This window comes from Nycticebus coucang, chromosome 16 (assembly GCF_027406575.1).
Source record: "Nycticebus coucang isolate mNycCou1 chromosome 16, mNycCou1.pri, whole genome shotgun sequence".
Taxonomy (NCBI): domain Eukaryota; kingdom Metazoa; phylum Chordata; class Mammalia; order Primates; family Lorisidae; genus Nycticebus; species Nycticebus coucang.
In genome coordinates, this window is record NC_069795.1 from 62,365,529 (window position 1) to 62,391,899 (window position 26,371).

The following is a 26,371-nucleotide window of genomic DNA, read 5'->3' on the forward strand; positions in this document are numbered from 1 at the left end:
AAGTTGCTCATGTCTGTTAAAGTTTCTCTTATAAAATTGAGGTGCATTCTGGTTGGGTGCATAGATACTGATAATTGAAATCTCATAATATTGAATATTACCCTTAACAAATATGAAGTGACCATTCTTATCCTTCCTTACTTTTGTTGGTTTAAAGCCTATTGTATCTGCAAATAAAATTGCAACACCTCCTTATTTCTGATACCATTTGTCTGAAATATGGATGACCATCCTTTCACCCTGAGTCTATATTTGGCTTTTCAGGTAAGATGTGACTCTTGTATGCAGCAAATATCTGTCCTGAGTTTTTGTGTCCAGTCAGCTAACCTGTGCCTCTTTAGAGGACAGTTTAAGCCGTTCACATTAATGGATAATATTGATAAGTCTAGTAAAATTTTGGGTATCGAGTTTTTCGAAATTCCAATGGACATTTTTAATCCTTTCACCACTGTGGAAGTTGGAGTTTGATCAAAAGTATCTGGGTGAGTTTACTTTTGTGGTAGAGGATTGGGCTGGTCATTACAGAGGATAGGTCTGAGAATATCCTGAAGAGCTGCTTTGGTTATGGCAAATTTCTTCAACATATGAATGTCATTAAAGTATTTAATTTCTCCATCATAAATGAAACTCAGTTTAGCTGGATACAGGATCTGAGGTTGAAAGTTATTTTGCTTTAAGAGATTAAAAGTCGATGACCACCCTCTTCTGGCTTGAAAAGTTTCAGCAGAGAGATCTGCAGTCATTCTAATATTCTTCCCTTTGTAGGTAATGGATTTCTTATGTCTGGCTGCTTTCAGAATTTTCTCCTTCATATTAACTTTAGTGAAGTTAATTATGATATGCCTGGTGGATGTCTTATTTGGATTGAGTTGTTCTGGGGTTCTGAAACTGTCTGCTATCTGAATTTCAGAATCTCTTGGCATGTCTGGAAAATTCTCTTTCATAATTTCATGGAGAAGGGCCTCTGTGCCTAGCGAGGCCACTTCATCAGTTTCAGGGATTCCAACGAGGCAGATATTAGCCTTCTTCCAGTTATCCCAGAGCTCTTGGAGAGAATGATCCGTTTTTGCTCTCCATTTCTCTTTCTCTTTGAGAGTTTGGGAGTGTTCAAAAGCTTTGTCTTCAGTGTCAGAAATCCTTTCTTCTGCTTGCTCCACTCTGTTACTGAGTAATTCTACTGTATTTTTCATATCTTTGAGGGCTGTAAATTCTTGCTTCAGTGCATCAAAATCGTTGGTGGTTTTGTCTTTAAATTCATTAAATTCTTGAAACAACTTTTGAATTTCTGCTCGAATTTCTAATTCTGACTTTTGAATTTCTGCTCGAATTTCTAATTCCAAATTTTCCTGCATTTTATTAATTTCGTTTGCAATCCAAATTCTAATTCGATTTCTGACATCTCGGCCAGCTGTTTATGAATGGGATCTTCAGTTACATCTGCCATATCTTTCCTTGGGGTGGGGAGTTGATCTATTCTGGTTATTCATGTTACCAGAGTTTTCCTCTGATTCCGCCCCATGGTTGTTATACACCATTTGATTTTTCCCCTGGAGCTTAGTCAAGGATCCGTACAGTGCCATGGCCTGAGAAACTGGGTACCTGTTTGATGTGGTGGGGCTAATTGGTTCTGTCTTGTTTTCACCTGGTCTCTGTTTGATTCTAATGAAACAATTACTCTGGGTTGAAGTCTCAGCTGTGGAGAAATACCAGAAATTAAGTTACCCCGCCCACCACAGGCAACAATTGGAAAACGAAAATCAAACCTTCCTACAACCACACACCCAGGGCACCACCTGTATAGTCCTCGGGCAATTGGCTTAGTTCAAAATGTCCAAATCAAATGTCTCAGTCAGCACCTGTCTCAGGTGGGAGAGTTTAAAAGTCTCTGGGAAGTGGATCACAGGGGTCTGGTGACTACTGTGATATGACTTGCTGCAGTCCTGCGTGGAGTCAGGAGGACCCACCCAGCAAATAGATCAGTCTGGGAAAGTTGATGCCTCCTTCCCTTCCTTGCACCTCTGTCACACCCAGTCACTGATAGTCCCACAGGGCATTGACCCAGTTGCCTATAGTGAATAGATACTCCAGGAGTTTGCATCTGCCTGTATCACAAGGAAATCTATTTCTGCTCAGCCAGCAGCTGTGCTCTGCCTCTGTCTAGCAGGAGGAGGTGAGGCCTGTCAACCTCGTGCGCTTGTTGGAGGCTGGGGTTGTTCGCTCAGTTCCAGCCCCGCCCCTGATTGATGTTACTGACAGAACAGAACAGAACAACTTTGCGGGAATTTGGTTCTGTCCCTGCTAAATTCCCATGCAGAATAGAAGCTGTTTTCAGTTCCCAGAGCCTGTGCCTCGGGCCCTGTCTTTGCTCCTGCAGGTTTGTATTTGGTTACCTGTCCGTTGTAGCCTCCTGTCTTCCTTTGTCTATAGGCTGACGATCTCTTGAGGGCCGGGTGCATCTTAGGCTCAGTAAAGCAGTCCTCTGGGTCAGCCCCGCTCTGGGAACTTCCCGGCTCTGAGCGTGCATTTCTAGTCCCCACGTTCCACCCAGGCCAGTATGGCCTCAGGCAAACCCTTTACTCACAGGGCCTGCGTTTCCATCCCAGCTCTGTTCTGTGGTGGTTGCCACCTTAGTAAATTCCCGGCCTCCTCGCTGTGCCCAGGGAGACGGGGGGTGTAGCTTCAGAATATTTGGGAGTGAGGCCTATTGTTGCTAAAAGACGGCTGCTGCTCTGCGCCTCGGGGCACCACCGCTCCAGTGTGGTTCCCTCTCAGCTGACGGTCCTCTCCTCACTCCTGTGCCCCAGAGTCAGCACTGACCAGCTGCAGTTTAGGCCCTGTCCACACCCCTCAAGAAATCACCCAAGAATCTGGACTCCTGGGGGACAGGCCTCCAGACCTCAAAGTGAGAGTGGAGAGGAGCACTGGGAGCTCAGAGTTACAGGTAGAGAATTTAAACAGTTTTATACAGTTTTATGCCTGGCAGGAGAACGCCATGGCACCCTAGTAGGGGAGATAGGTCCAGTTTTTAGAGGGTCTCTCCCGTGGAGTATAGTGGGAGGACCTTTGAACTCTGCTCGTTTGTTTGTGGGGCACTCTGAGCCATTCTTATGGGGGAGGGGACTCCCGTCCGCTTGGTGATGGATTTTGTACATTTTGTTTGTATCCTTGGGATCACAGCTCGCCTCAGCGGGGTTGATGTGTGTTCTTCAACCTTCTCTCTTGGTGCAGCTTAAATCCACTCAGTGACTTGCTAAATTTCTGTCCTTTAACTCTCCTTCTGGATGGGAGACTCTATGGAAAGCTGGCTTCAGTCAGCCATCTTGTCTCTGCCCCTTTTTTCAATGTTTTGGAAGAGGTTTAGTAATGTAGGTACTAGTTCTTCTTTAAAGGTTTGGTAGAATTCTGAAGTAAAGCCATTTGGTTCTGGGCTTTTCTTTTTAGGGAGATTTTGTATAGTTGATGGTATTTCAGAACTTGATACAGGCCTGTTCAACATTTCCACTTCATTCTGGCTAAGTCTTGGTAGGTGGCGTACTTGTAGGTATTGATCGTTTTCTTTCAGATTTTCATATTTGTGAGAGTAGAGTTCCTTGTAGTATTTGTTAAGGATTTTTTGAATTTCTGAGGGGTCTGTTGTTATTTCATCATTACCATTTCTGATTGATGAAATTAGAGATTTTACTCTTCTTTTCCTGGTTAGGTTGGCCAAAGGTTTATCTATTTTATTGATCTTTTCAAAAAACCAACTTTTGGATTTATTGATCTGTTGTATAATTTTGTTTTCAATTTCATTTAATTCTGCTCTGATTTTGGTTATTTCTTTTCTTCTGCTGGGTTTGGGGTTGGAACATTCTTCCTTCTCCAGTTGCTTGAGATGTCCCATTAAGTTATTAACTTCCTCTCTTTCCGTTTTCTTGAGGAAGGCTTGCAGTGCTATAAATTTCCCTCTTAGGACTGCCTTTGCAGTATCCCAGAGGTTCTGGTAATTTGTGTCTTGATTGTTGTTTTGTTCCAAAAATTTGGTGATTTGCTTCATAATCTCGTGTATAACCCATTTATCCTTCAGCATAAGGTTGTTTAGCTTCCATGTTTTTGTATGGGTATGCAGGTTCCTGTTGTTATTGAGTTCAAATTTTATTCCATGAGTGTCTGAGAAGATACAAGGAATAATTTCTATTTTTTTTAATTTGCTGAGGTTAGATTTGTGGCCTAGGATGTGGTCGATTTTGGAGTATGTTCTGTGGGTTGATGAGAAGAATGTATATTCAGTTTTGTTGTGATGAAATGTTCTGTAGATGTCTGTTAAGTCCAGATGTTGAATGGTTAAGTTTAAATCTAAAATTTCTTTGCTTAGCTTCTTTTTGGAGGATCTATCCAGCACAGCTAAAGGGGTGTTAAAATCTCCAACTCCTGTGGAACTGGAGGTAATCAAGTTGGTCATGTCTGTTAGAGTTTCTCTTATAAATTGAGTTGCGTTCTTGTTGGGTGCATAAATATTAATAATTGAGATCTCATCATATTGAATATTACCTTTAACACAAGTGTCCATCCTAATCCTTCCTTATTTCGGTTGGTTTAAAGCCTATTGCGTCTGCAAATAGGATTGCAACGCCTGTTTTTTTTCTGCTTTCCATTAGCGTGGAGTATAGATGATCATCCCTTCACTTTGAGTCTATATTTGTCTTTTAATGTAAGATGTGATTCATGTATGCAGCAGATATCTGGCTTGAGTTTTTGTATCCAGTCAGCCAACCTATGCCTCTTTAGAGGACAATTTAAACCATTCACATTAATTGAGAATATTGATAAGCCTTTCAAGAGTCTGGTGGACATTTTTAATCCGTTTGCGACAGTCGAAGTTGGAATTTAATCAAAATTTTCTGGGTGGGTTTACTTGTGTGGTAGAGGATTATACTGGTCTTTATGGAGGATAGGTCTGAGAATATACTGGAGAGCTGGTTTAGTTATGGCAAATTTCTTCAACATGTGACTGTCATTGAAGTATTTAATTTCTCCATCATAAATGAAGCTTAGTTTAGCTGGGTACAGGATCCTGGGTTGAAAGTTATTTTGTTTTAGGAGATTAAAAGTCGATGACCATGCTCTTCCAGCTTGAAAGGTTTCAGCAGAGCGATCTGCAGTTATTCTAATATTCTTGCCCTTGTAGGTGATGGTTTTCTTTCGTCTGGCTGCTTTCAGAATTTTCTCCTTCATACTAGCTTTAGTGAAATTGATTATGATGTGTCTATGGGATGCCTTATTTGGGTTTAGTCGTGTTGGAGTTCTGAAACTGTCTGCTCTCTGAATTTCAGAATCTCTTGGCATGTCTGGCAAGTTCTACTTCATGATCTCATGGAGAACAGAGTCTGTGCCTTGTGAAGCCACTTTGTCGCTTTCGGGGATCTCTGTAAGATGAGTATTGATCTTCTTCGAATTATCCCAGAGCTCTCTGAGAGAGTGATCTGTTTTTGCCCTGCATTTCTCTACCTCTTTGAGAGTTTGGGAGCGTTCGAAAGCTTTGTCTTCAATTTCAGAAATCCTTTCTTCTGCTTGTTCCATTCTGTTACTGAGGGAGTCTAATGTGTTTCTCAGATCTTTGAGGGCTGCAACTTCTTGTCTCAATGTGTCAAATCTTTGGTCATTTGGTCTTTAAATTCGTTGAATTCTTGAGATATCTTTTGGGTTACTGCTTGGAATTCTAATTCAATCTTATTTGCTATCCAGATTCTGAATTCGATTTCTGACATCTCAGCTATTTGTTTGTGCATGGAATCTTGTGCTGTGTCTGCCCTATTGATACTTGGGGGAGTTGATCTATTCTGATTATTCATATTGCCAGAGTTTTTCTGTTGATTTCGCCTCATGATTGTTTTTCACCGTTGCTCTAGCCATCCTCAGAGTTGGGGAGGTGTCTCTCTAGGATTAGACCCCAGCGGGATCACTCTATTGTTGCTGGATCTTTGTAGGGAGTGACTCTGTGTAGTTCCTCTGGGGCTGCCCCAGCCAGGAAGTTCTGGTTGTGGAAGCAGTTATGGAGTGTGACACAGCCGCGTCCAGCAACAGGGCGGGAGGTGGTCTGCACTTTTCTGTGAGTGCCTGGTGCCCAGTGACTTTGGTACAGAGAGCGCAAGGCTCCAGCAGTCTCTGGCCAGGAGAAGGGCTCTGCGCAGAGGCAGGTTGGGCTCTGGAGGGCACGTGGCTACCAGAGTCTCTGGCCAGACGAGCGAGCCGGTGTGGAGGCAGGAAGGTTACAGGAGGGAGGATGCAGGGTTGCTGGGCTCCCGCAGTTCCTGGTCAGGGTATGTGGAGGCCCAGCAGTCACGGGTCGTGGGTTGGGGTTCGTGGCACAGCTCTTATGGAGGTCTGGGTGGCCCCAACTCCCAGAGTTTGAGGTTGCTATGAGCTTTGATGCCGCGGCATTCTACCCAGGGCAACAGCCCGAGGCTCCAGTGTGCCAAAACTGGTCTCACTCTGCCCTTGAGGGTTAAGGCTGTGAGGCAGCTCAGTCCCCACCTTTAGGCTGCTCAGTCACTAGGTTACTAGCTCCTGCCCGATCCTTGCTCTGGGACCCTGCAGGCAGAGCTTGCCAGGGCAGTTTTCTCACAATGGCTCCCTGCGGCCCACAGCCGAACACTATTAGCTCCATCCAGCTCAGCAGCTCAGTCTGGGGCCCTAGACAATGCCCAAAGTTCTCCGCAGTCCTGCTCAAGCTCTCCCCAAGGCAGTTCAACTGAGTGCCAAGTCCAAAAACACCAAAACAGTTCACAGGTAAGGCCTTTCCAGTTTGCAGTCTCACTGCTGCTTGTACTTACGGCTGCCTGCGGGATTAGGTTGATAGAACACATGCAACCAGTTGCCAGTTTTCCACTGTTTTTGTCCTCCTCTTGGGGTCCAGAAGTCCCTTACTGACTCCCTGTATCTTCAAAAGGATGATTATATGCAGATCCCACCAGCCGGAGATGCCTGGAGTCTTATCTTCCCAGACTCACCATGCCCAGTTGCAGGGAAGCTGTTACTTGGCCGCCATCTTGCTCCACCTCTCATTCCAATTTTAGTATATGTGCTGCCAAAGCAAGCACCAGGAAGGAGATTTTATTTAGAAATGACACCACAGATCTGTGGACACTCAAGAAATTCCATAACTATTCATTTGGCCTAATTACCCTGTTTCCCCAAAAATAAGACATCCTCCAAAAATAAGACCTACGTAATTACAGGAAAGATAAGATGTCCCCTGAAAATAAGACCCAGCGCATCTTTGGGAGCACACCTTAAAATAGGACACTGTCTTATTTTCGGGGAAACAGGGTAGTAGCCAGGCTGAACCTCTTATTGTTTGGAGAAGGGAGAGTTGGAAAGTGGAAGATTTATCTTGGAGCCTGTTTTTTGCTTCAAGGTGTATCTGAATGAGGAGACACAATTTATTGTCTTTATTTTTAAAATATTCCTGGCCACTTCTTTCTCTGGTGCTCGAAGGGATCTGCAGTTGGCAGAGAGGACAAAAGGAAGTATTTGGTTATAACCCAGGAAAGCACAGTGAGAGAAGAAGGGGCTTGTGCAGAAGCTGCGCTTGAGTTGTTTGAAAGCCAAGAACTATTGGCTTGTCATTTGGACATGAATCAGAAGTGAAATGTTTGGGCCTGACGAGAAGGAAGGGGAGTGCTGGAAACGGAGAGAGCAAGCATGGGGTTGGGGGGCTGCCTCAAGCCTGCATCACAGGTCATACCTAAGGGTAGCAAACTTCTGAAATGCCCCTCTGTCCAAGCCAGCCGGGGCCCAGAAGAGGGAGTTGGTGGAGTGGACTGCAACCTTCCAAACTTGGAGGAGGCAAAGACTCAGTGGTGGTGGGGGGAAGGCGGCAAGAGAGTGGGAGGGGAGAGAACGGGGTGCTGTCTTTGGATTAATGCCATTGGGGAATTTGGCCCAGACACAGCCTTTGGATTAAGTTTCTGAAAGCACATTCCTGAGTAGAATAGGGACTGTGTTTTGCTGGTTGGCTGATGTAGGAGAGAAGCTGACCGGTAGATGGGATTACTCACGGCATGGTCTGCATTCAGAGGAAAGGCTGGGCAACGGCATGCCAGTGCACATGCACGCATACTCACACTGTCAGTATCAAGCCTTCCTTTTTCTCTGGCCCTGTCTCCATGCCTTCTTCCAATAGCAACACAAAGCAAGTTGCTGTTATTTCGCCTGCCCGGCAAAATGCTGTCTCCTGCATCTAACTCCTTGACATCACCCAGAGCTTTAGACAACAGAGCTTAGGACCTAGCTTGAGGATTCAAGTGGGAAGGAGGGAGGCTTCTAATGGAAGAACCTTCCTGGTCTCGCCTCTTTTACTCCAGTGTTGAGGGATAGTCTCCTTTGATTTACCTAGCCTGGAGCCATCAGCTCTTGATTTCCAGATAAAAAGGAGCCAGACCTTGAGAACCACCTGATGAATCTCACCCATACATTCCCCCACGTTCCACCCAGGCTGTCCTGGAGATGTGGTAGTGACCATCTTCATGCTCTGTGGAAGTGCCCATCTCACGCTCCTCTGTGGATAACTTTTTCTTTCCGATTTAACCTAAACTTTATTTTTGATGAGTCTCTCTTGCTAATGCCTCACTCCAGATCACCTTATTTAATTCTTGCTTTTGGAAATGCTTTTGACTTTGACTTCCTTCCTTTTACTCCCTGTTCCCTTTTTTTTCACAAGCTTTTCTCCAGGTGGCCAAACGCTCTGCATGGCTCAAATGTTCATGCTCTGCTCCTGAACCAATAGCCAACTCAGCCAGTGGACACCACACTCTTCCTTATTAGACTCTGATTCCACATCAGAGCTATTTTCAACACAGTGTAGCAGGTGCTCATGGCTGCTTCATCAGAGCTGGCACATGTGTGGAGGCTGTTCTTCATCCCTTACATTTAGTCATCTTCCCTTGGAATAAACTCCCTGTGATCTTTTATGTTTAACTTTTTTGTTTTTTAATTTCCCCCCCAATTCTCCTATATCCCTAGATCCCAGTCCTAATTGGAATAAAATAGGTGGCAACTGGGTGGTTACCTAGAATTCTATACCTGGGAATTTTAATCCTCAAGCTACTGTGAAGTCTTAAATTGCTACTGGTATAATTTTGAACAGATCCACCACCCCCCCGAAGACCCTTGAGCACTAAAATCAGGCATATGCTCTTGAGTGATCCTCTCTCTGGCATCAGAGATCCACGGGTGAGGCTCTGACAGGAAAGAAAGGAGTGCCCTTAGGCAGCCATCCCCATGGCTCTGTGACTTTGAGGAAGGATCAAAGTCACAAAAGGGCCCTTTGTTACCATAATTTATTTTAATCCATGAAGAAAATGAAGAGGCAAACTGGTATAATGGGAAAAACAAGAAACTAAAGAACCTTTTTTAAAAATCCTGGGTGTAAGTGTTAGCTCTGGCACTTAAAAGTTCCATGACTTTGGGCAAGTTACTTAATCTCTAGACTGTCACCCCTGTGAAATGAGCATAATGTCTATAATTACATCACTAGTCATGTGGGGTGGTTTTTTTTTTTTTTTAGAATAAAATGGAAGAATATGTGATAGTAGATTTTGAGGACCATCGTAGCAATTCCAGGATTTATTCCTTCATCTACTTGGGAAGAAAACATTTGTGGAATGCCTCTTTGCAGGAGACTCTGGAGCCTGTGTCTAGGTCCGTGCTGCCACCTCCATTCTGGAGTGACCCTTAGGAAGACAGTCTGGGGGTGGTAAAGGTTCTGATTATACCAGAGCCAAGAGAGCACTGGATTGCTATAAAGAGAGAATGAACCATTTCCTGCAAATTTCCTAGCTCCTCATGTATGTGTATTTTCTAATCCAGGTTCTTACCACTAGTTGTCTTCAAAAGCACCTGTAGTGTCACAGTTACATTGTAATGTAGCCCATGGGCTGCCTGTGGGCTCATTGCTGCCCACTCTTCCACCCAGGCAACACTGGTTTGTGCTGGTGGGCTGGGCTGACCCTGGCCTTCAGCATGGCAGATTCTACACACAGAATCTTTATCTCTTCCTGCTCAGCTCCCCTCCCCTCTGATGCCCATCATACACTTCATTAAGGTCATCTAGATTCTGCCCTTAAACTAGAATAGACCATTAAGGACCTCTGTAGACACGTCTTTCTGAAAATATCTTTAGTTTCTTTTAGGGTTCTCCAGAGAAGCAGAACCAATGATATATACGTATCATATATTTAATTATGTATAGATTATAACATAATTATTTGTTATACAGAGAGACAGATTTAAGAAATTGGCTACCATAGGCTAGAGATTCAGGTAAGAGTTGACTTTGCAGTCTTAAGTCCAAAGGTGGGAACTGTGTTGTCCTTCTTCTTTAGGAAACCTGCCTTTCTCTTAATGCCTTCAAAGTATTGAACCAGGCCCACTTCCATTATGGAAGATAATCTGCTTTACTCAAAGTCTACTGATTATGAATATTATTCACATCTAAAAAAAATACCCTAACAGCAATATCTAAACTAGTTTTTGACCAGACAACTGGTCACCATTGTCTAGTGAAGTTGACACATGAAAGTAAGTCCAGCCCCAGGGCACCATCTGCCTGGGGTAGTTTAGGAGCATGTCTCTTTAATAAAGACAATGTAAAGAAATGGGCAGCACTGTGGCTCAGAGGAGTAGGGCGCTGGCCGCCTATACTGGAGGTGGTGGGTTCAAACCCATCCCCAGCAAAAAACTGCAAAAAAAAAAAAAAAAAATTTCAATTTCTCCTTAAAGAAAATTAAGGTGGTGGTTTGAACCCGCCACCTCTGGTATATGCTCCGGTATATGCTCTGGTATAAGTCTAGCTCCTGAATCATGAATGGCACCTGTGGACTGAGATGTTTCTACACTATCAGTGCGGTGGTTATTCCTTAACCTCCATGGAGCCAGGAACTCCATCCAGTTCTCCGGATGGTTTAGATCTCAGCCTTGGCTGGAGCTACACCCTTTTAAGGTGTAGACATAGAGACTCTGCCCCAGCCCCTCTCAGAGATGCTGTCCAGGTTGCAGGAACAGCTTTACAAAGCCTTCTCACCTTGGCACAGACATGTGGTTAGGAATTGCTTTGGTTATAGGCATCTCGGCCAAAATTATAGTTTAAGTTTGGCAATTTCATGAACACCTTTGTTTCTTAATTTTAATTTTCCCCAGTCTTTATTTTTTAATTTTAATTATATATTATATATATGTATGTCTTGATTTTTTTTTAAGATATAAGCTACCTCAAATCCTGTGTAGAATGGAGGGGCGGAAAGGATGAAAAAAGAAAAAGCAAGCAAGAAAGAACTCAGTCCATCAAGAAAGAGAATGTATCTTTCATTTCCATCACTAGAGTGTTCTTCCCAGAATATGTCTTCTTACCACAATTTATGACCTAACCTCTTTCCTTTAGTTTTGTCTTCATTTTATTTATTTTTTATTTTTTATTTTTTTATGAGACAGAGTCTCACTTTAGTTTCATCTTCAATACCTTACTACTTAACAGTGTGTTCTATTCCTGAAGACTCTATTGCATAAGACAATGTTCTTGGTCCCACTTGAAAAGTATCAAAGCCCTTGTTCTCCAGTGCTGCCTTCTGTAATTTGGTTGTTTTGGAGGCTGGTGCCCTGAGAATTAGGAAGTGTTTAGAATTTCTAACAGTGCATGTAAGACCCGGTCCTGGCCAATGAGGATCCAGCAGTCAGCTGCAGAAAGTGAGTCAACCCTGTGAGTTGCCTGACAGATGTGGACAGATTTTGATGGGAGCTCTGAGGCTAGCGATGATCCATTTCTTTTTTATTTTTCTTTCTCTCTTTCTTTCCTTTTGTTTTTTTTGAGACAGAGTTTCTGTTGCCCTGGATAGAGTGCCATGGTGTCATAGCTCACAGCAACCTCAAATTCCTGATCCTCCTGCCTCAGCCTCCTAAAAAATGGGACTATACATGCCCACTATGAAGCCTGGCTAGTTTTTCTATTTTTAGTAGAGATGGGGGTCTCGCTCTTGTTCAGTCTATCCACCCACCTTGGTCTCCCAGAGTAGCATTGATGCATTTCAATTTCAGGAGATTGAGGAAGTCTCAAGAGTTGAACCTTAAAGAATGTGTATGAAGAGACCTTCATCTTTAATTTTTTGAGCCCTCATGTACTTTTCTCAGGCCTTTAACACCCATAGTCAGCTCTCAGGGTTGCGTGCTCATACTGACGCCAGTATAGCTCTGGGTGGCAGAGGTACTTCCATAGTGACATATTTCCATAGTGAACTCAGTTGAATTCTTAATCTGGCCACCAGGTGATTGTCTTTCTCTTGCTACTCCTATTCTTTTCTCCCCATCTTTCTCACTGTTTCTCATTTCTTTTCCCTTTGACTGTGTAAATTTGCTGACTAAGGAAACCTGGGAGTGTTTTCTCTAGCATCACCTCCTTACCCTGGAGTCAGGTTCAGACAGCCAGAGACTCCCTGACAAAACAAGAAGGAGCCATTCGCTCCAAATTGGAAAAACATTTGTGTGTTGGCTTTGGCATCTGGGAAACCTGTGCAAGCCTTTTGCTTTGGGATGAAGGAGCAGAGTGAGAAGAAGAGTTGGGGGCGGGAAGAAGAAAATACAGGTGGCTTCCTGAGCTGCCCCAGAAGCTAAACAGTGGGGCTGAGTGTGAGTCTGTCTTTGCTGGGAGAGACAGACAGCTCCAATGGAGGAATGTAGTTAGAAAAAGAGAACTTACTTGAGCTCGAAATTTAGCTGTTTTACAGCATACATTATGTGTGTTTTACTTTTTTTACTGCCAATTGAGCAAGAAGGTGTTAGGTACTATGCCCAGCTGTCTTTTTTCTTCATTTTTTAAAATTTCAGGTGACTATAAGGGTACAGAGCACTAGGTTATACAATTTGCACGTGACAGGTAAAAACCAGAGTTGCAGTTGTGTTCTACATGCAGGGAGTATGCCACATATCCATGCATTGTTCCCTTCAGGTGAGAAGCTACTGAACCCGCTCCCTCCTCCACCTTCTTGACTGTCCTTGATATTGTCTCTCATGTGGGTCTGTGATTGTTAATCTCCTGGTTTCAAGTTGGTATCAAGTATCTGTGATGCTTGTTTTTCCAAACTTGTGATATGTAGGAGAATGTTCTCCAAATCCATCTAGATTGTTACAAAGGATGCAAAATCTTTATCTTTTGTAAGAGATGGATAGTATTCCATGGTGTATATATATATATATATCACAGTTTATTAATCCATTCATGTGTTGACAGGCACTTGGGTTATTTCCACCTCTTTGTAGCAGTGAACAGAGCGACTATGAACATTCTAGTGCAAAGGTCCCAGTTGTAAAATGTCTTTTTCTTCATTTGAGTAGCTGCCTAGTAGTGGAATTGCAGGATCAAATGGTAGACCTACTTTTAGTTCTTCCATACTTCTTTCCACAGAGGCTGTACTAGTTTGTAGTCTCACCAACAGTGCATGAGTGTGCCCTCCTCTCCACAACCACACCCTCGACTGTTGCTTTGGGACCTTGTGATGTGGGCCATTCCCCCTGGAGTTAGGTGATATCTCAAAACTCTCTTGACTTGCATTTCTCTGATAATTCGGGATGATGAGCATTTTTTCATGTGTTTATTGGCCATTCTTCTGTCCTCATGAGAAAAGTTCTCTTTATGTCTCTTGCCCAGTTTCTAATGATTTTATGGTCAAGAATGCTATTGGAAGACAGCTTACACCCAAAATGTGGTGGAGCAACTTGAATATCTTAATAGGAAATGGATAAGGAATGCCCTATAGCTTTAGGGAAAAGTCGTATCAACCCTTTTGATTTCTGTGGGATACAGGCAGAAATCCACATCTCACAAGAATTTCTCTTGATTTACTGGAAATCTTCAAGTGGCATGGGCAACACTAATCCTGTAATCCCTTGTCCAAGCACCCAGACAGACCTGTGGTATAAGCTGTGCTTAAGGCATCTTGGCAGGAAATGCCTGCCCCAATCAGCCGGCATTCCCATTGTGTACGTATTTAGCAAGGGTGACTATTTACCAAACAAATCTTAAGTCCATAGTGCATCCTGTAACCAAGACATACTTAAGGACTCTAAACATGCCTACCACCCCTCAATTCATTCTGTGCCCTCACAGCCACATGCTTCAATAAAATCCTAGGTGCATTTACCTAAACTCAGAGAAAAGGGGAGGTACCACACAATGTGTTGAAGTCTATGAGCCAAAACAGACTTCGAGGAGCCTTGTGCACCAGAAAATGAGGAGAGATTGATTAGCTTGCTTGACGTCACTGGGCTCCTGTAAGAAGCATATTGCCAGATAAGTTCTTTAAAACAAAAAAGAGAAAACCAAGGTGACCAATAAGTCCCTTGGCATCCTTACTTTTTATGTCAGAAAAAACTTAGCAATTTCTACTTTGACCTGTTTTCAGACTTTCAACCATTTTTGGAATCCTGAGAACCATAGGACACTGCGTCTGTTCTGCAAATGAACAAAGTGTTCTCATCTAAATTAAAGGACAGTCACTTAATAGAAAAAATATAAGCGAAACAAAGAAAAAGAACCTATTGAGGTAAAAACAGCACTTTTTTTTTTTCCTGTAGGGAAAATTGTGCTTAATAGCAGGCCAGGCACTCACGACCTTTCTCTCAGGCCCACTTTCCCCTCACTTTTGGAATGGCGTTCTGTTGACTGGCAACGTCTTCCTTTCCTCAGAAAGTTCCCATCTCCCTTGAGCTACTAATTCCTCTTCAGTTTTCAAGAGTCAAGTATCTTCTCCAGGAATCTTTTTCTTGATCCCCTCAACTTCCCAGGTCTAAAACAGGATCTCCTGTCCTCAGCTTCCTTCCATAGTCCTGCCCTGCCTTGCCACGTCTCTTCTTTTGGTTTGGAGGAACTGTTGCATGCATCTCCACGTCCACAGAGCTTTACACAGGGCACACAGCAGGTCATCAGGGAATGTCTCAGAAGAGGAAGACTCTCAGATAAAAAGTGTTTGAAGTCTGGACAGCTCCTGTGGCTCAAAGGGGTAGGGCCCCATATACTGGAGGTTGTGGGTTCAAACCTGGCCCCAGCCAAAAACTGCAAAAAAAAAAAAAAAAAAGTGTTTGAAGTCTAGAAGACCAAAAAAGGCATGCAGAAGGTAAATGAAGATTATAAGATTTTTTCATCAAAATCTGATATGCTAAAAAAGTTTTCAGGAAGTATGTAAGAAAGGACAAAGCAGAAACTCAGGATCCAAACAGGGTGAGGATACAAATAGATTGAAAAGGGCTTTAGAAAAATTGATGGATGTCACAGCATAAAATGCTGTTTAAAAGAAATTGAAATGTTGGGAGGAAATTCCAGAACTTCAAAGGGAAAAGCTTGTGAATGTGGCTCCCTTTCCTGACAGATGCCACATGGAGCAGTGTCAGAGATGGTGGGTGGATGGGATCAGTCGTTACTGTTACTGAGAGTGTGAAGTTCCCTGGTGTATAGAAAAAAAGAGCAGGGACCACTGTGGCCCCCACTGGCCTGAGGAGAGTGCCCCATCCCTCCCACTGGAGTTCTGTTCCTAAAGGCCACACCAAAGCACTTTTCTCCATCCTCCCTCTGAGCTCCTGGGCCTCTGTCTTCTCCTCTCTCTTTTCCTGAGCCGGCCGCCAGCCCTGTCGAAGGCTGTGCCAAGATCCAGCTCTGGCTCTGATGAGTCCAGACCACCAGGATTCACATTAATTTTCCCATTGCTAAGTTTATAGTTTATATTTGGTTGATCAGAGAAATATGTGTGATGTGGGTTGCTGGCAAGTAAATCTTTTTTTCCTTCTCTCTTTCTTTAGTGTATTTTTTTTTTCAAACTGTTTTATTCCTTCCTCTAGTCCAAAAGAAACTCCCAGTTGTGCTAACCAGCCCTGCCTCATAGCAGCACTGAAGTCAGATACACTAGATGGTCTACAGACATCTTCTTTGTTCATCTGGCTGCCAGACCCACTGGAGACATGGCTCCCATCTTTGATTTGTCTTTGAGGATTAATCTCATTTCATGTTCTCTTACATCTTATTTTTTTCATATTTTTAATTGTTCAAGCCAAGAAATTCCTGAAGCCTTAGGCCAATTCATTGCAAGTCATTTTATGACATTGCAAAAAGGTTTCTTTTTATTTCATTTTTTATTTTTTTTTATTGTTAAATCATAGCTGTGTACATTTGTGCAATCAAGGGGTACAATGTGCTGGTTTCATATACAATCTGAAATATTCTCATCAAACTGTTCAATGTAGCCTTCGTGGCATTTTCTTAGTTATTGTATGTAGACATTTGTATTCTGCCTAGTAAGTTTTGCCTGTACCCATTCTAAGATGCACCGTAGGTGTGGCCCTACCCATTACCTTCCCTCCCCTCTAATCTCCCCCCTCCTTTCCCCTTCCTTGGCCCTTTCCTCATAGTCTTGTGCTATAGCTGGGTTATAGCCTTCATGTGAAAGCTATAATTTAGCTTCATAGTAGGGCTGAGTACATTGGATACTTTTTCTTCCATTCCTGAGATACTTAGCTAAGAAAAATATGTTCCAGCTCCATCCATGTAAACATGAAAGAGGTAAAGTCTCCATCTTTCTTTAAGGCTGCATAATACTCCATGGTATACATGTACCACAATTTGCTAGTCCATTCGTGGGTCGATGGACACTTGGGCTTCTTCCATGACTTAGTGATTATGAATTGGGCTGCAAGAAACATTCTGGTACAGATGTCTCTGTTATATTGTGATTTTTGGTCTTCTAAGTTTATAGTAAAGGAATTATAGGATCCAATGGCAGGTCTATTTTTAGGTCTCTAAGTATTCTCTAAACATCCATCCAGAAGGAACGTATTAGTGGGCATTCCCACCAGCAGTGTAGAAGTGTGCCCTTTTCTCCACATCCACACCAACATCTCTGGTTTGGGGATTTTGTTATGTGGGCTACTCTTACTGGGGTTAGGTGATATCTCAAAGTACTTTTGATTTGCATTTCTCTGATGATTAAGGATGATGAGCTTTTTTTCATGTGTTTGTAGATCATGCGTCTGTCTTCTTTAGAGAAGTTTCTCTTCAAGTCCCTTGCCCACCCTGAGATGGGATCACGTGTTTTTTTCTTGCTAATACGTTTTGAGTTCTCTGTGGATTCTGGTTATTAGACCTTTATCGGGGGTATAACCTGCAAATATTTTCTCCCATTCTGAGGGCTGTCTACTTGCTTTACTTACTATGTTCTTGGCTGTGCAGAAGCTTTTTAGTTTGATCAGGTCCCAGTAGTATATTTTTGATACTGCTGCAATTGCCTAGGGAGTCCTCCTCATAAAATATTCACCCAGGCCGATTCCTTCAAGAGTTTTCCCTGCACTTTCTTCAAGTATTTTTATAGTTTCATGTCTTAAGTTTAAATCTTTTATCCAGTGAGAGTCTATCTTAGTTAATGGTGAAAGGTGTGGGTCCAGTTTCAGTCTTTTACAGATCGCCAGCCAGTTCACCAAGCACCATTTGTTAAATAGGTAATCTTTTCCCCACTGAATGTTTTTAATTGGTTTGTCAAAGATCAAATAACGGTAAGTAGCTGGATTCATCTCTTGGTTCTCTATTCTTTCCAGACATCTACTTCTCTGTTTTTGTGCCAGTACCATGCTGTTTTGATCACTATCGATTTATAGTACAGTCACAGGTCTGGTAGCATGATTCCTCCTGAGTAATGTTTTGGCTATTCGAGGTTTTTTCTGATTCCATATAAAACAAAGTATTATTTTTTCAAGATCTTTAAAATATGACAATGGAGCTTTGATAGGAATTGCATTAAAATTATATATTGCTTTGGGTAGTATAGACATTTTAACGATGTTGATTCTTCCCAGCCATGAGCATGGTATGTTTTTCCATTTGTTAACATCTTCAGCTATTTCTTTTCCTAAAGTTTCATAGTTCTCTTTATAGAGGTCTTTCACGTCCTTTGTTAGATAAACTCCCAAATATTTCATCTTCTTTGGCACTACTGTGAAAGGAATAGAGTCCTTGACTGTTTTTTCGGCTTGGCTATTGATGGTATATATAAAGGCTACAGATTTATGGGTGTTGATTTTGTAGCCTGAGACATTGCTGTATTCCTTGATCACTTCTAAAAGTTTTGTAGTACAATCCCTAGTGTTTTCCAGATATAGGATCATGTCATCTGCGAAGAGTGAAAGTTTGATCTCTTCTGACTCTATGTGAATACCCTTGATCACCTTTTCTTCCCTAATTGATGGTTCATTTTTATTCCCTGTCCTCCTTCCTCTTCCACTCCTGCCTTTTTGCCATACTCCCCTGCTGCCCACCCTCAGCTTTCTCCCTCTATCTTCACTGTGATTTTCTGTCCTCCACTCCCAGTCTTTTTCATCTCTTTTGCATTCTTGGCTTTTTCCCACTACTCAAATCTGGGTACAGATACCACCTCAACTCGAAGGAAAAGATAGAAATGAGACTTAGTAGTAACGTGTTTAACATCTGTGAAGTACCCCACCCCCGTGGAAACTCTTGTATTTAAGTAAAAGAGAGCACTTGTTGCTTACATCAGAAAGTGTGTTTGAGAAATTTTGTTTCATGTTTCCAGAGCTGTCAGGAGAGAGCTTGGGAGCCAAAATTATTTGTGTAATTGGACAGACAGAAAAGTAAAATCCCAAAGAGAGCAAATATTTTTATCCTAGCCTGCAAAGGGAAGAGCAGTACTCAATCTGCCGAACCCCTTTCTCGGTTTTCTGTAGAATGGACTGGCTGGCTTAGGCTGGAATGCTGGTGGAGGCAGAGAGGAAATCACACTTGGGAGTTATTATACCCTGACTTGTCTGTTAGAACAAAAGCTCCCTGTGGCTAGGAGCTATGTCCTTGCTTTTTTGTATTTTCTGTAGTGCTTGACATAACAGAGCTTCTGCAGCACCTGGCTGACTGAATGAGTGACTCAGTGATGACTGGAGGGATGGTGTGGTGCCGAACGCTGACTACAGCACGGGCTGGTTTTACCAGCTTCGTGCTGCCATGGGCATAGGCTAGGGCTACCAACTGCTAAAAGGCTTGGTCACTACTCCAAATGCGTGGCTTCCGAGCTTCCCAGGCATAGTGAACCCCAGCCTGGCTCTCCGACCTCACAACAGCAGCCCCAGGCCCTGGTCTCTACGCTGCTGTTGTAGCTGCCTCATGTCCTCAGCAGATGACTGCTTTGGTTTTTCACTTGCCAAGCATTTTATTTCAGAGAAGGAACTTGGGATCATGCCAAGTCATGGTTCCTCAGAAGACCTGGGGGTTGAGATTGGTGTTGTGATTCCTTGCCCATCAGTGAAGCAGTCTTGGGCATGAGAGAGCCCCCATGTTGCCAGAAGCCACACAATGAGGCAGTGTCAAGGACCCTTCATCTTCTCAGACTCCACAGTCAAGTCTGTCTGAGTAGTCAGGAGTCAGAGAAGGCTCTGGGAGGTGTACTTGGCCTATACCTTGTTGCTCAGAAGGAGGCTGGAGTGGCCCACTGAGTACTGCTCTGCTAGACCAGCATTTCTCTGCTCTGTAGCATTAGGCACAGGTGAAACAGGCTGCCACAGAGATGGTGGAGGCTTGGAGGCCATGAGAGTCAGGGAGTAGAGCCATCAGTCGGCCCAGAAACTTGCCGCTGACACTGAGGCTGCTAAACCAAGCCAGCAGCATTGCCAAGTGAGCCCTGTGCAGTGCCCCGTAATCTGCTGGATCCCATCCAGACCTCTGCAGAGGAGCATGGGCTTGTCCCGTGATCCCTGGGAATAGGCAGGAGGGTGGGATAGGACTGCACATGAGGCATGCCTGCCTGGGTGGAAGGCTATGGTTTGTATAGGCGTTCAGCCGAGCTCAGGAATACGAGGATATGGGTAACCCTGTGCAGCATCCAGCCAAAGGCAGGGTCTTACTTGACTTCTTATTTAAACAGAATTGAACTTTGATTTTCAACTTAAGAGAGGACTTGAAAGAAGATCAAATGAGAAAACCCATTGAAAATGATAGTTAGGTTTATGGATTACACTGCGGGCATTTAGCTGAGACCCAGTGCTCCCCGTAACTGGATTTGTAGCATCCATGAATATCCAGCAGTATGACTACAATTAAGATTTGACAGTTTGTGTTGTCAGAATGCATGAACATACACCAAATATTGTAATTTAATTTGTAGCTCTACTGAGCTTTTTGTTAATAAAGGAGGATGAAAACTAGAAGGTAATGATAAGTTCAAGAGGGGCTCCAGATAGAATGTGTTAGTTTGTAGTTTTGTGTGTGATCCTGGTGATGGCAGCCACACCCATGTGCCTCTGATGAAAGGTTTTTTTTTTTTTTTTTGTGACAGTCTTCAAGCTGTCCCCCTGGGCAGAGTATCGTGGTGTCACAGCTCACAGCAACCTCCAACTCTTGGGCTTTAGCGATTTTCTTGCCTCAGCCTCCCAAGTAGCTAGGACTACAGGTGCCCACCACACGCCTGGCTATTTTTTGGTTGTAGTTGTTGTTGTTTGGCAGGCCCAGGCTGGATTTGAACCCACCAGCTCCAGTGTATGTGGCAGGTACCCTACCCGCTGAGCTACAGGTGCCAAGCCTGCCTTTGAAAGGTTTTAACTTGGTTTCTATTTTTCCTGTGGCCGAAGGGTATGTGCCTGATGTACAGAGGAAGCACACAGAGCACATGACATGATGTTTCTGAACAGATTCCCGTAACCTATGCATCTAGGCGTCTTACAGAAGTGATGTATCAGAATATACAAATTCCCTTTGGAAACTGAGCTCCTAGAAAGGAAGAACAAGCCAAGGTTCTGGCATGGAGGCTAAAATATCACGGGCTTTCTCAGAAAGCACAGAGTGACAGGTGGAGAAGGTCAGTCACCCCAGGGATGGCCCTCACGAGCAGGACTTCTGATGTGTCAGAAGCTGAGGAACAACAGGAGTGGGCCTACTGGTATTTGATTAATGTGGACAAGTTAATGAAGGAGCTGGAAGAATGCAAGTGATGATTGCATTTGCAGAGGATGCAAACGAGGGGAGTGAGGGAAGGTAAGAGGATTAAGCTGCACAAACATTCCCCTAATGGATTTCTCAAATGCACCAGCGACAGGCAAGGGCAGGTGTGCTGTCAAACTATTTCTCATTGAAACCTGATCGTCTTTCTGCAGTAGAGGCCTGCTAACCCCATTTGTAATTGAAGGGCCTGCCCCTATTCCACCTAGTGAGTCAAACTGAGTGGCTCAGGGACTGGCCAGGAACCAGCCGGCTTGCAAACAAAGGAGCCTGGGAACAGGCTAGTTTCCTTCACATGTGCCAGCTAGAGCTCCTCTCTGCATCTGCCTGTCTGATGGCCATTCGACTGCTATTGATCATGAAGTCTCCACCCGCTCTGGCCCCCTTCCTGCCCCCCAAACACTATGAAAAAGGGGTCCTCTAGTTTTCAGATCATTCATCACTTCATTACTCTGCCTTTGATCCTTAGTGAAACTCTAGTTTTACTGGAGTGGCCAAATTGGGAGTGTTTGGTGAAGCAACAGCTAAAGCTTAAGCTTAGGAGGCACAGGGAGGGGACAGCGCCAAGGACCAAACTGCTGCTTATTTGTTTTGAAGCCAGGAAGACTCGCCTGCCAGTGGGTCCTTGTGGGGAGCTGGATGCCCAGCTGGGGAGCCCTCGGTCCTGCCTGCATGGGCTGTTCTGCACATGTTGGCATCAGGACAGAGGAGCCGTCTGGCCACATGGCTGACCGGTGCCCAGCTTCACGCTCCCCCACTGCACAGCCTTCTGTCTCCAACCAAGCAGTTGTCAGAGGGTGCGGCCAGAGCCAAGAGGGGCCAGAAAGGGGCACAGTATTTTCTAGCATTGGGTTGGTGAGGTGGGTGCCCGGAGAAGGACAGGCTTGATGCCTGGAAGAACCCTCAACTTTACCGTGGGTAGACACCCGGGACCATTAACATGGAGATGGTGCCAGACTCCTTTCAATTGCTCACATCTTTCTTGCAAAATAATCTACTAGCTTTAAATATATTCTTGGCTTGAGGCAAACTTCCTTGGAATGAGGTAAAGAAAAAGGGGAGGAAAAAACTCTTGGTAGAGCAGTTTTGGATTTATTAGACCATGGAAGAGAGCGCTTCACAGGGCCTGAGGAATTTTCCAGATGCCCCTAAGCTCACAGTCATTCACAGCTCCCTTTGTGGGGATCCTCCTGACTTGGCAGGTACAGGGCTCACTGGCCTGAAGGAGGATTAAGGCCCTTGCATTTTTTAAGTGAATTGCTTTAAAAAAACAAAGTTACCAATATTTAGCTAGAACACTCTGAGCTCAGGCAGTCCCCTTTCCCATAGTCCAAACGTTCTTCCTCCCAAAGAGAAAACACATTGGCTGACTTGGCTGAGAATTATTTGTGGGGCTCAGCACAAAATGAATATGGAGGGTCCCTTGTTATTAAGAATTTTAAAATATTGACAACTGAGCATTAGACCAATTGTTGACCCTTCCAAGTGCAGGGGCAGGTGCACACCCACGAAGCTGGCCTTAGACTCAGCCTTCTAAACTTTATTTATTCAGCAAGGATCTAGAAAGCATTTGCTGTATCCAAATTACTGTGCACTAGGGCTTGGGGTTAGGCTGGGGAGTGAAAAATTAATAAGCACCCCACCAAGAATTTGCTGCATATAATTTAGATAGGGTAAGGTATCACACCTACAAAATTAAATAATGATGGAATAATGATTTGCAAGCCCAGGAGCCCCTACCTACCCTAAAGAAAGAATACTGGAGACATTTCACCTTGACCCAGACATTGCTTGCTCAGCCTGGAAACTAAAATAGACCAATATAGGTGAATCAGGCGGTCTGTCATTTTCTTTGCCACATGGCTCTGGTAATAATATGTATTTCTTATCTGACATTTGTTAGACCTATCTCACCTCTTTCCTATGAGCTTAGAAGTAGCCTCTCAAAAACCATTAAACATTCCATTTCCAAAATAGCTTCCATTGGCCACACTTAGATAATAAAATGTTCATAGAACGTTTGGTGTGCCTAGGCCCTTGTCTTGAGCTGGCATCGTAGACCAACTCAACTGTTATTTTGAGTTCATAGGCAAGATGAACGGGCATTATGTACCTAATTTGTGAGTCTCAGCTTCCAAGACATCCACGCATTCGTTCATTCATACAACATTTATTGAGTGTCTGCTTGGGTTGGGACCTGGCTTAGGTTCAGAGGACACACAGATGAACAAGACTTATTCCCTGCCCCTAACAAGTCTCATATTGTGATGAAAGGGACAAGGATCATTTCATAGAAACAATGGGATGGCTTGACTAAGAGCTTCTGGAAAGTTCCATTAAGTGGGAAACCTCCTGACCTTGTTGAGTGCCTTGATCACTGGGCTCTCCTGTGGTGACAGTAGTTTGTTTTTAGTAATTATCTCTTGTGTTGTGTGAGAAACTTGATTCTCTCTCACCCTTTCTGGGTCTCCAGTGGAAATAACAACATAGGCAGGTGGAGTCTTGCAGGGAAATTGCATTAAGCCCTGATGCTATCAGTTCTCAGGAGCTGAGCAGAATCTGGTGTAGTCAGCATTCAGAGACGGTGCCTCTAGGGCTTTGTACGTACCTTTATGGGGTAAAATGTTTTCATTTCTCCTGTACTCCATACATTTCATTTCTTCTCTAATTCAATGCTGAAAACTAAATTTTCTAATTTGGAACACAGTTTGTACAAATGGCCCCTGTTTTGTTCGGCGACATCAGTGATTTGGCACATAGAAGGAGGCGTTTGTTGTCTGGACTCTTGGGTTGTTTGGGAAACATCCTGCTCTTGTTCCAGATGCATCTCTGTTCTCCCCTGGTTCAGATCCCATAGAGCCAGGTCGGGAGAGATGGCTGTGAAGTTTCTGGAGACCCACCTTCCTGCTACCATGGGGCCTCACTAGGGTGCTCCTTCCTGTTGTCCTGGGAGGTTACTCTTTGCCTTAAAAGGATGCTCTGTGATGTAGTATGTAGCAGGAATTATCCTCTGTTTATAACCATGGCCACCATCAAGGAGAATCTGGGGCCTGTCACTTTTCGCTCTGGATATCTGAGAAGAAGCTGGAAGTTCTTGACTGAATTGGGGAAAAAAACATCAGCATTCTTTTTCATGGTTTCCTTCATTCTCCATTGCTGAGCCTCTGACTGCTGTGCTGGGATGTTTGTGCCTTGACCGCGGCCCACCTCCAGGATGGATGGGCAGGGCCAGTTCACCCCATGCTCCAGTGTAACAGAAGAGGCTGGTCTGTGTCCCAGGCACCTCACTATGGAATTCTCTACACTCCCCTACCCACCATCCTGGCTTACATATACACCAAGTTGAACACCCATTGATGATGAAGGCATATTCCAGGACGTTGGACATCTCCTGACCAGCGTGTGAGATTCAGCAGCTGCTTGTTGGGACTGATGATGCTGAGGCACTGGCCTCCCTGGAAATGTCATGCTGTTTCTTTCCTTCATTGGGACCTAACCAGTACCTTCTCTTCCTTCCACAGATCTCCAGGACTTCAAGTTAGATGTGCAGCATGTGATTGAAGTGGATGAGGGAAACACAGCTGTCATTGCCTGCCACTTGCCCGAGAGCCACCCAAAAGCCCAGGTCCGGTACAGCGTCAAACAAGAATGGCTAGAGGCCTCCAGAGGTGAGTGGACAGGAGCTCAGAGGCCGAGGCCCAGGCCAGGAGGGCTGCTGGCCTCCTCCAACTGCACCCTGCCCAACTGAGCTGGGTCAGCCTCTGCTGCCCCCAGCCCCCTAAGCAGGCCAACAGCCCTGTCCACATGCTGGCCAGCTGTCTTCTCTCTTGATATTTAGCCTGTAGGATCCTAAAGGAGGTAACTTACATGATGGAAGTCTTCTGCCCCATAAGGAAAAATGTCTTCATCCCTTGAGGGAGGCCCTGAAGGATGTCACTGAGCTGCTGCCCTTTGATGGGGCTCTCAGCCCTGTGCTCCCTGTGCGTGCCCCTCTGAGCAAACACACAGAGAGGCTGCTGTCCCCATGTTTCAGGTCTCCCTGGTAGGAGGTGGAGCTCCCCCCACACAGCAGAGCAGTCCTTTAGCAGAACTTAGTTTCTTCCCCCTCCCCATTTGCCTGGAAAATGCAGTTATCTAGGCTGTCTCAACTGCCTATTCAGGCCATGGTGGACACCATAGCTGGTCTGGGGGAGTCCAAGCTTTGGTCCACAGAGTGTCAGAGGGGAAGGGGGACATCCCTCAACTTGAAGGCAGCTGCTTCTCACAAATGAGCCTGCACTTAAGGCCAAGTAGACCCTTCTTGACCTGACCTCACAAGGTTAAAATGTCTACCTTTTGAATTATTCTATAAATGTTAAAAATATTTTTATGAACTTTCTTGTTATGAAAGGAATATGTATTCATTATAGAAAAAATAGAAAATGCATTCAAAAAGGTGTAAACCTAATCCAACCAGTTAGAAATAACAACCTGTCACTGAGGGGACAAGCATTAATCCCTACTGTCCCCAGCAGAAGCTTGGCAGCAACCCCTAGGAAAAGCCTGCACACCCATGTGCATCAAGGGCTTCTCCCACTCCACCTGGTACTTGCCTAAGCAGCTCACACCTGATGGCCCAACAGCAATAGATATCATACTTGGTGACACCACACTCCCAGGAGGGGCTACCATTACACAGCTCAGAGCTAACTACTAATGTTGTGCCTGCCAGGAAGCCGAATACAACCCTGGTCGCTATCTGAAGCTTAAATCTGGCTCCTGTCTAAAGAGCCTCAACACACCTCTGGGGCCCCACTCATGCCACCCCAGATTAGGAGCAGACAGAGCTTAACAGCCCTGTGATGCAGAGAAAAGTGTTTCAGTGGCATTCAGGATGAGGGAAGTTAGACTGTTCCTCCCCAAGTAGCAGAAATTCAATACTGTGGCAACAGAATGGTGGCTATGCCCCATAGGAAGTTCCAGAGTCAATTCTGTCCTTTCTGGAGGCTTACAGGAATGGTCATTCATGTCCCATTCATCCTTACAATGGCTGTGAGGTGTACATTATGCTTTTTTTAAAATGAAGAAATAAGATCATAGAGGTTAATTAACTTGCCCATTATCACAAGGTTAATACTAGGTAGATACAGAGCTTGAGACCTGTCTGGCTGATCTCAAATCCTGCTTTCTTTCCACCCTTCCCCAGTTCCCTTGAATGTATAGAATGTTCCCCACAGACTTGTGCACTAGTTCAGGGGCAGTTGGTCAACTAGTTCATTAGTTGGTTAGTTACTTCTCTCCCTGGCAGTTCTGTCCCACCTGATGGGAGGTTTTCTAGGGAGAATAATCTCTTGGGTCTGCGCTTATGGGGACTCAGGTCTTGCCCTC

At 44.2% G+C, this 26,371-nt stretch overlaps 1 protein-coding gene across 7 annotated transcripts in view; it reads left to right on the forward strand.

Moving 5' to 3' along the window:
• The window catches only part of BOC (BOC cell adhesion associated, oncogene regulated), a 96,857-nt gene that overhangs the window by 53,836 nt on the left and 16,650 nt on the right, over positions 1-26,371 (forward strand). For 6 of the 7 annotated variants that reach the window (XM_053565432.1, XM_053565434.1, XM_053565433.1 and 3 more), the window contains one exon: positions 24,526-24,672. In XM_053565432.1, coding sequence (XP_053421407.1) covers positions 24,526-24,672 — 147 coding nt within the window. Of the gene's footprint in view, positions 1-23,008; positions 24,407-24,525; positions 24,673-26,371 lie in introns of those variants that run through there. The other variant, XM_053565437.1, reaches the window with a different exon arrangement.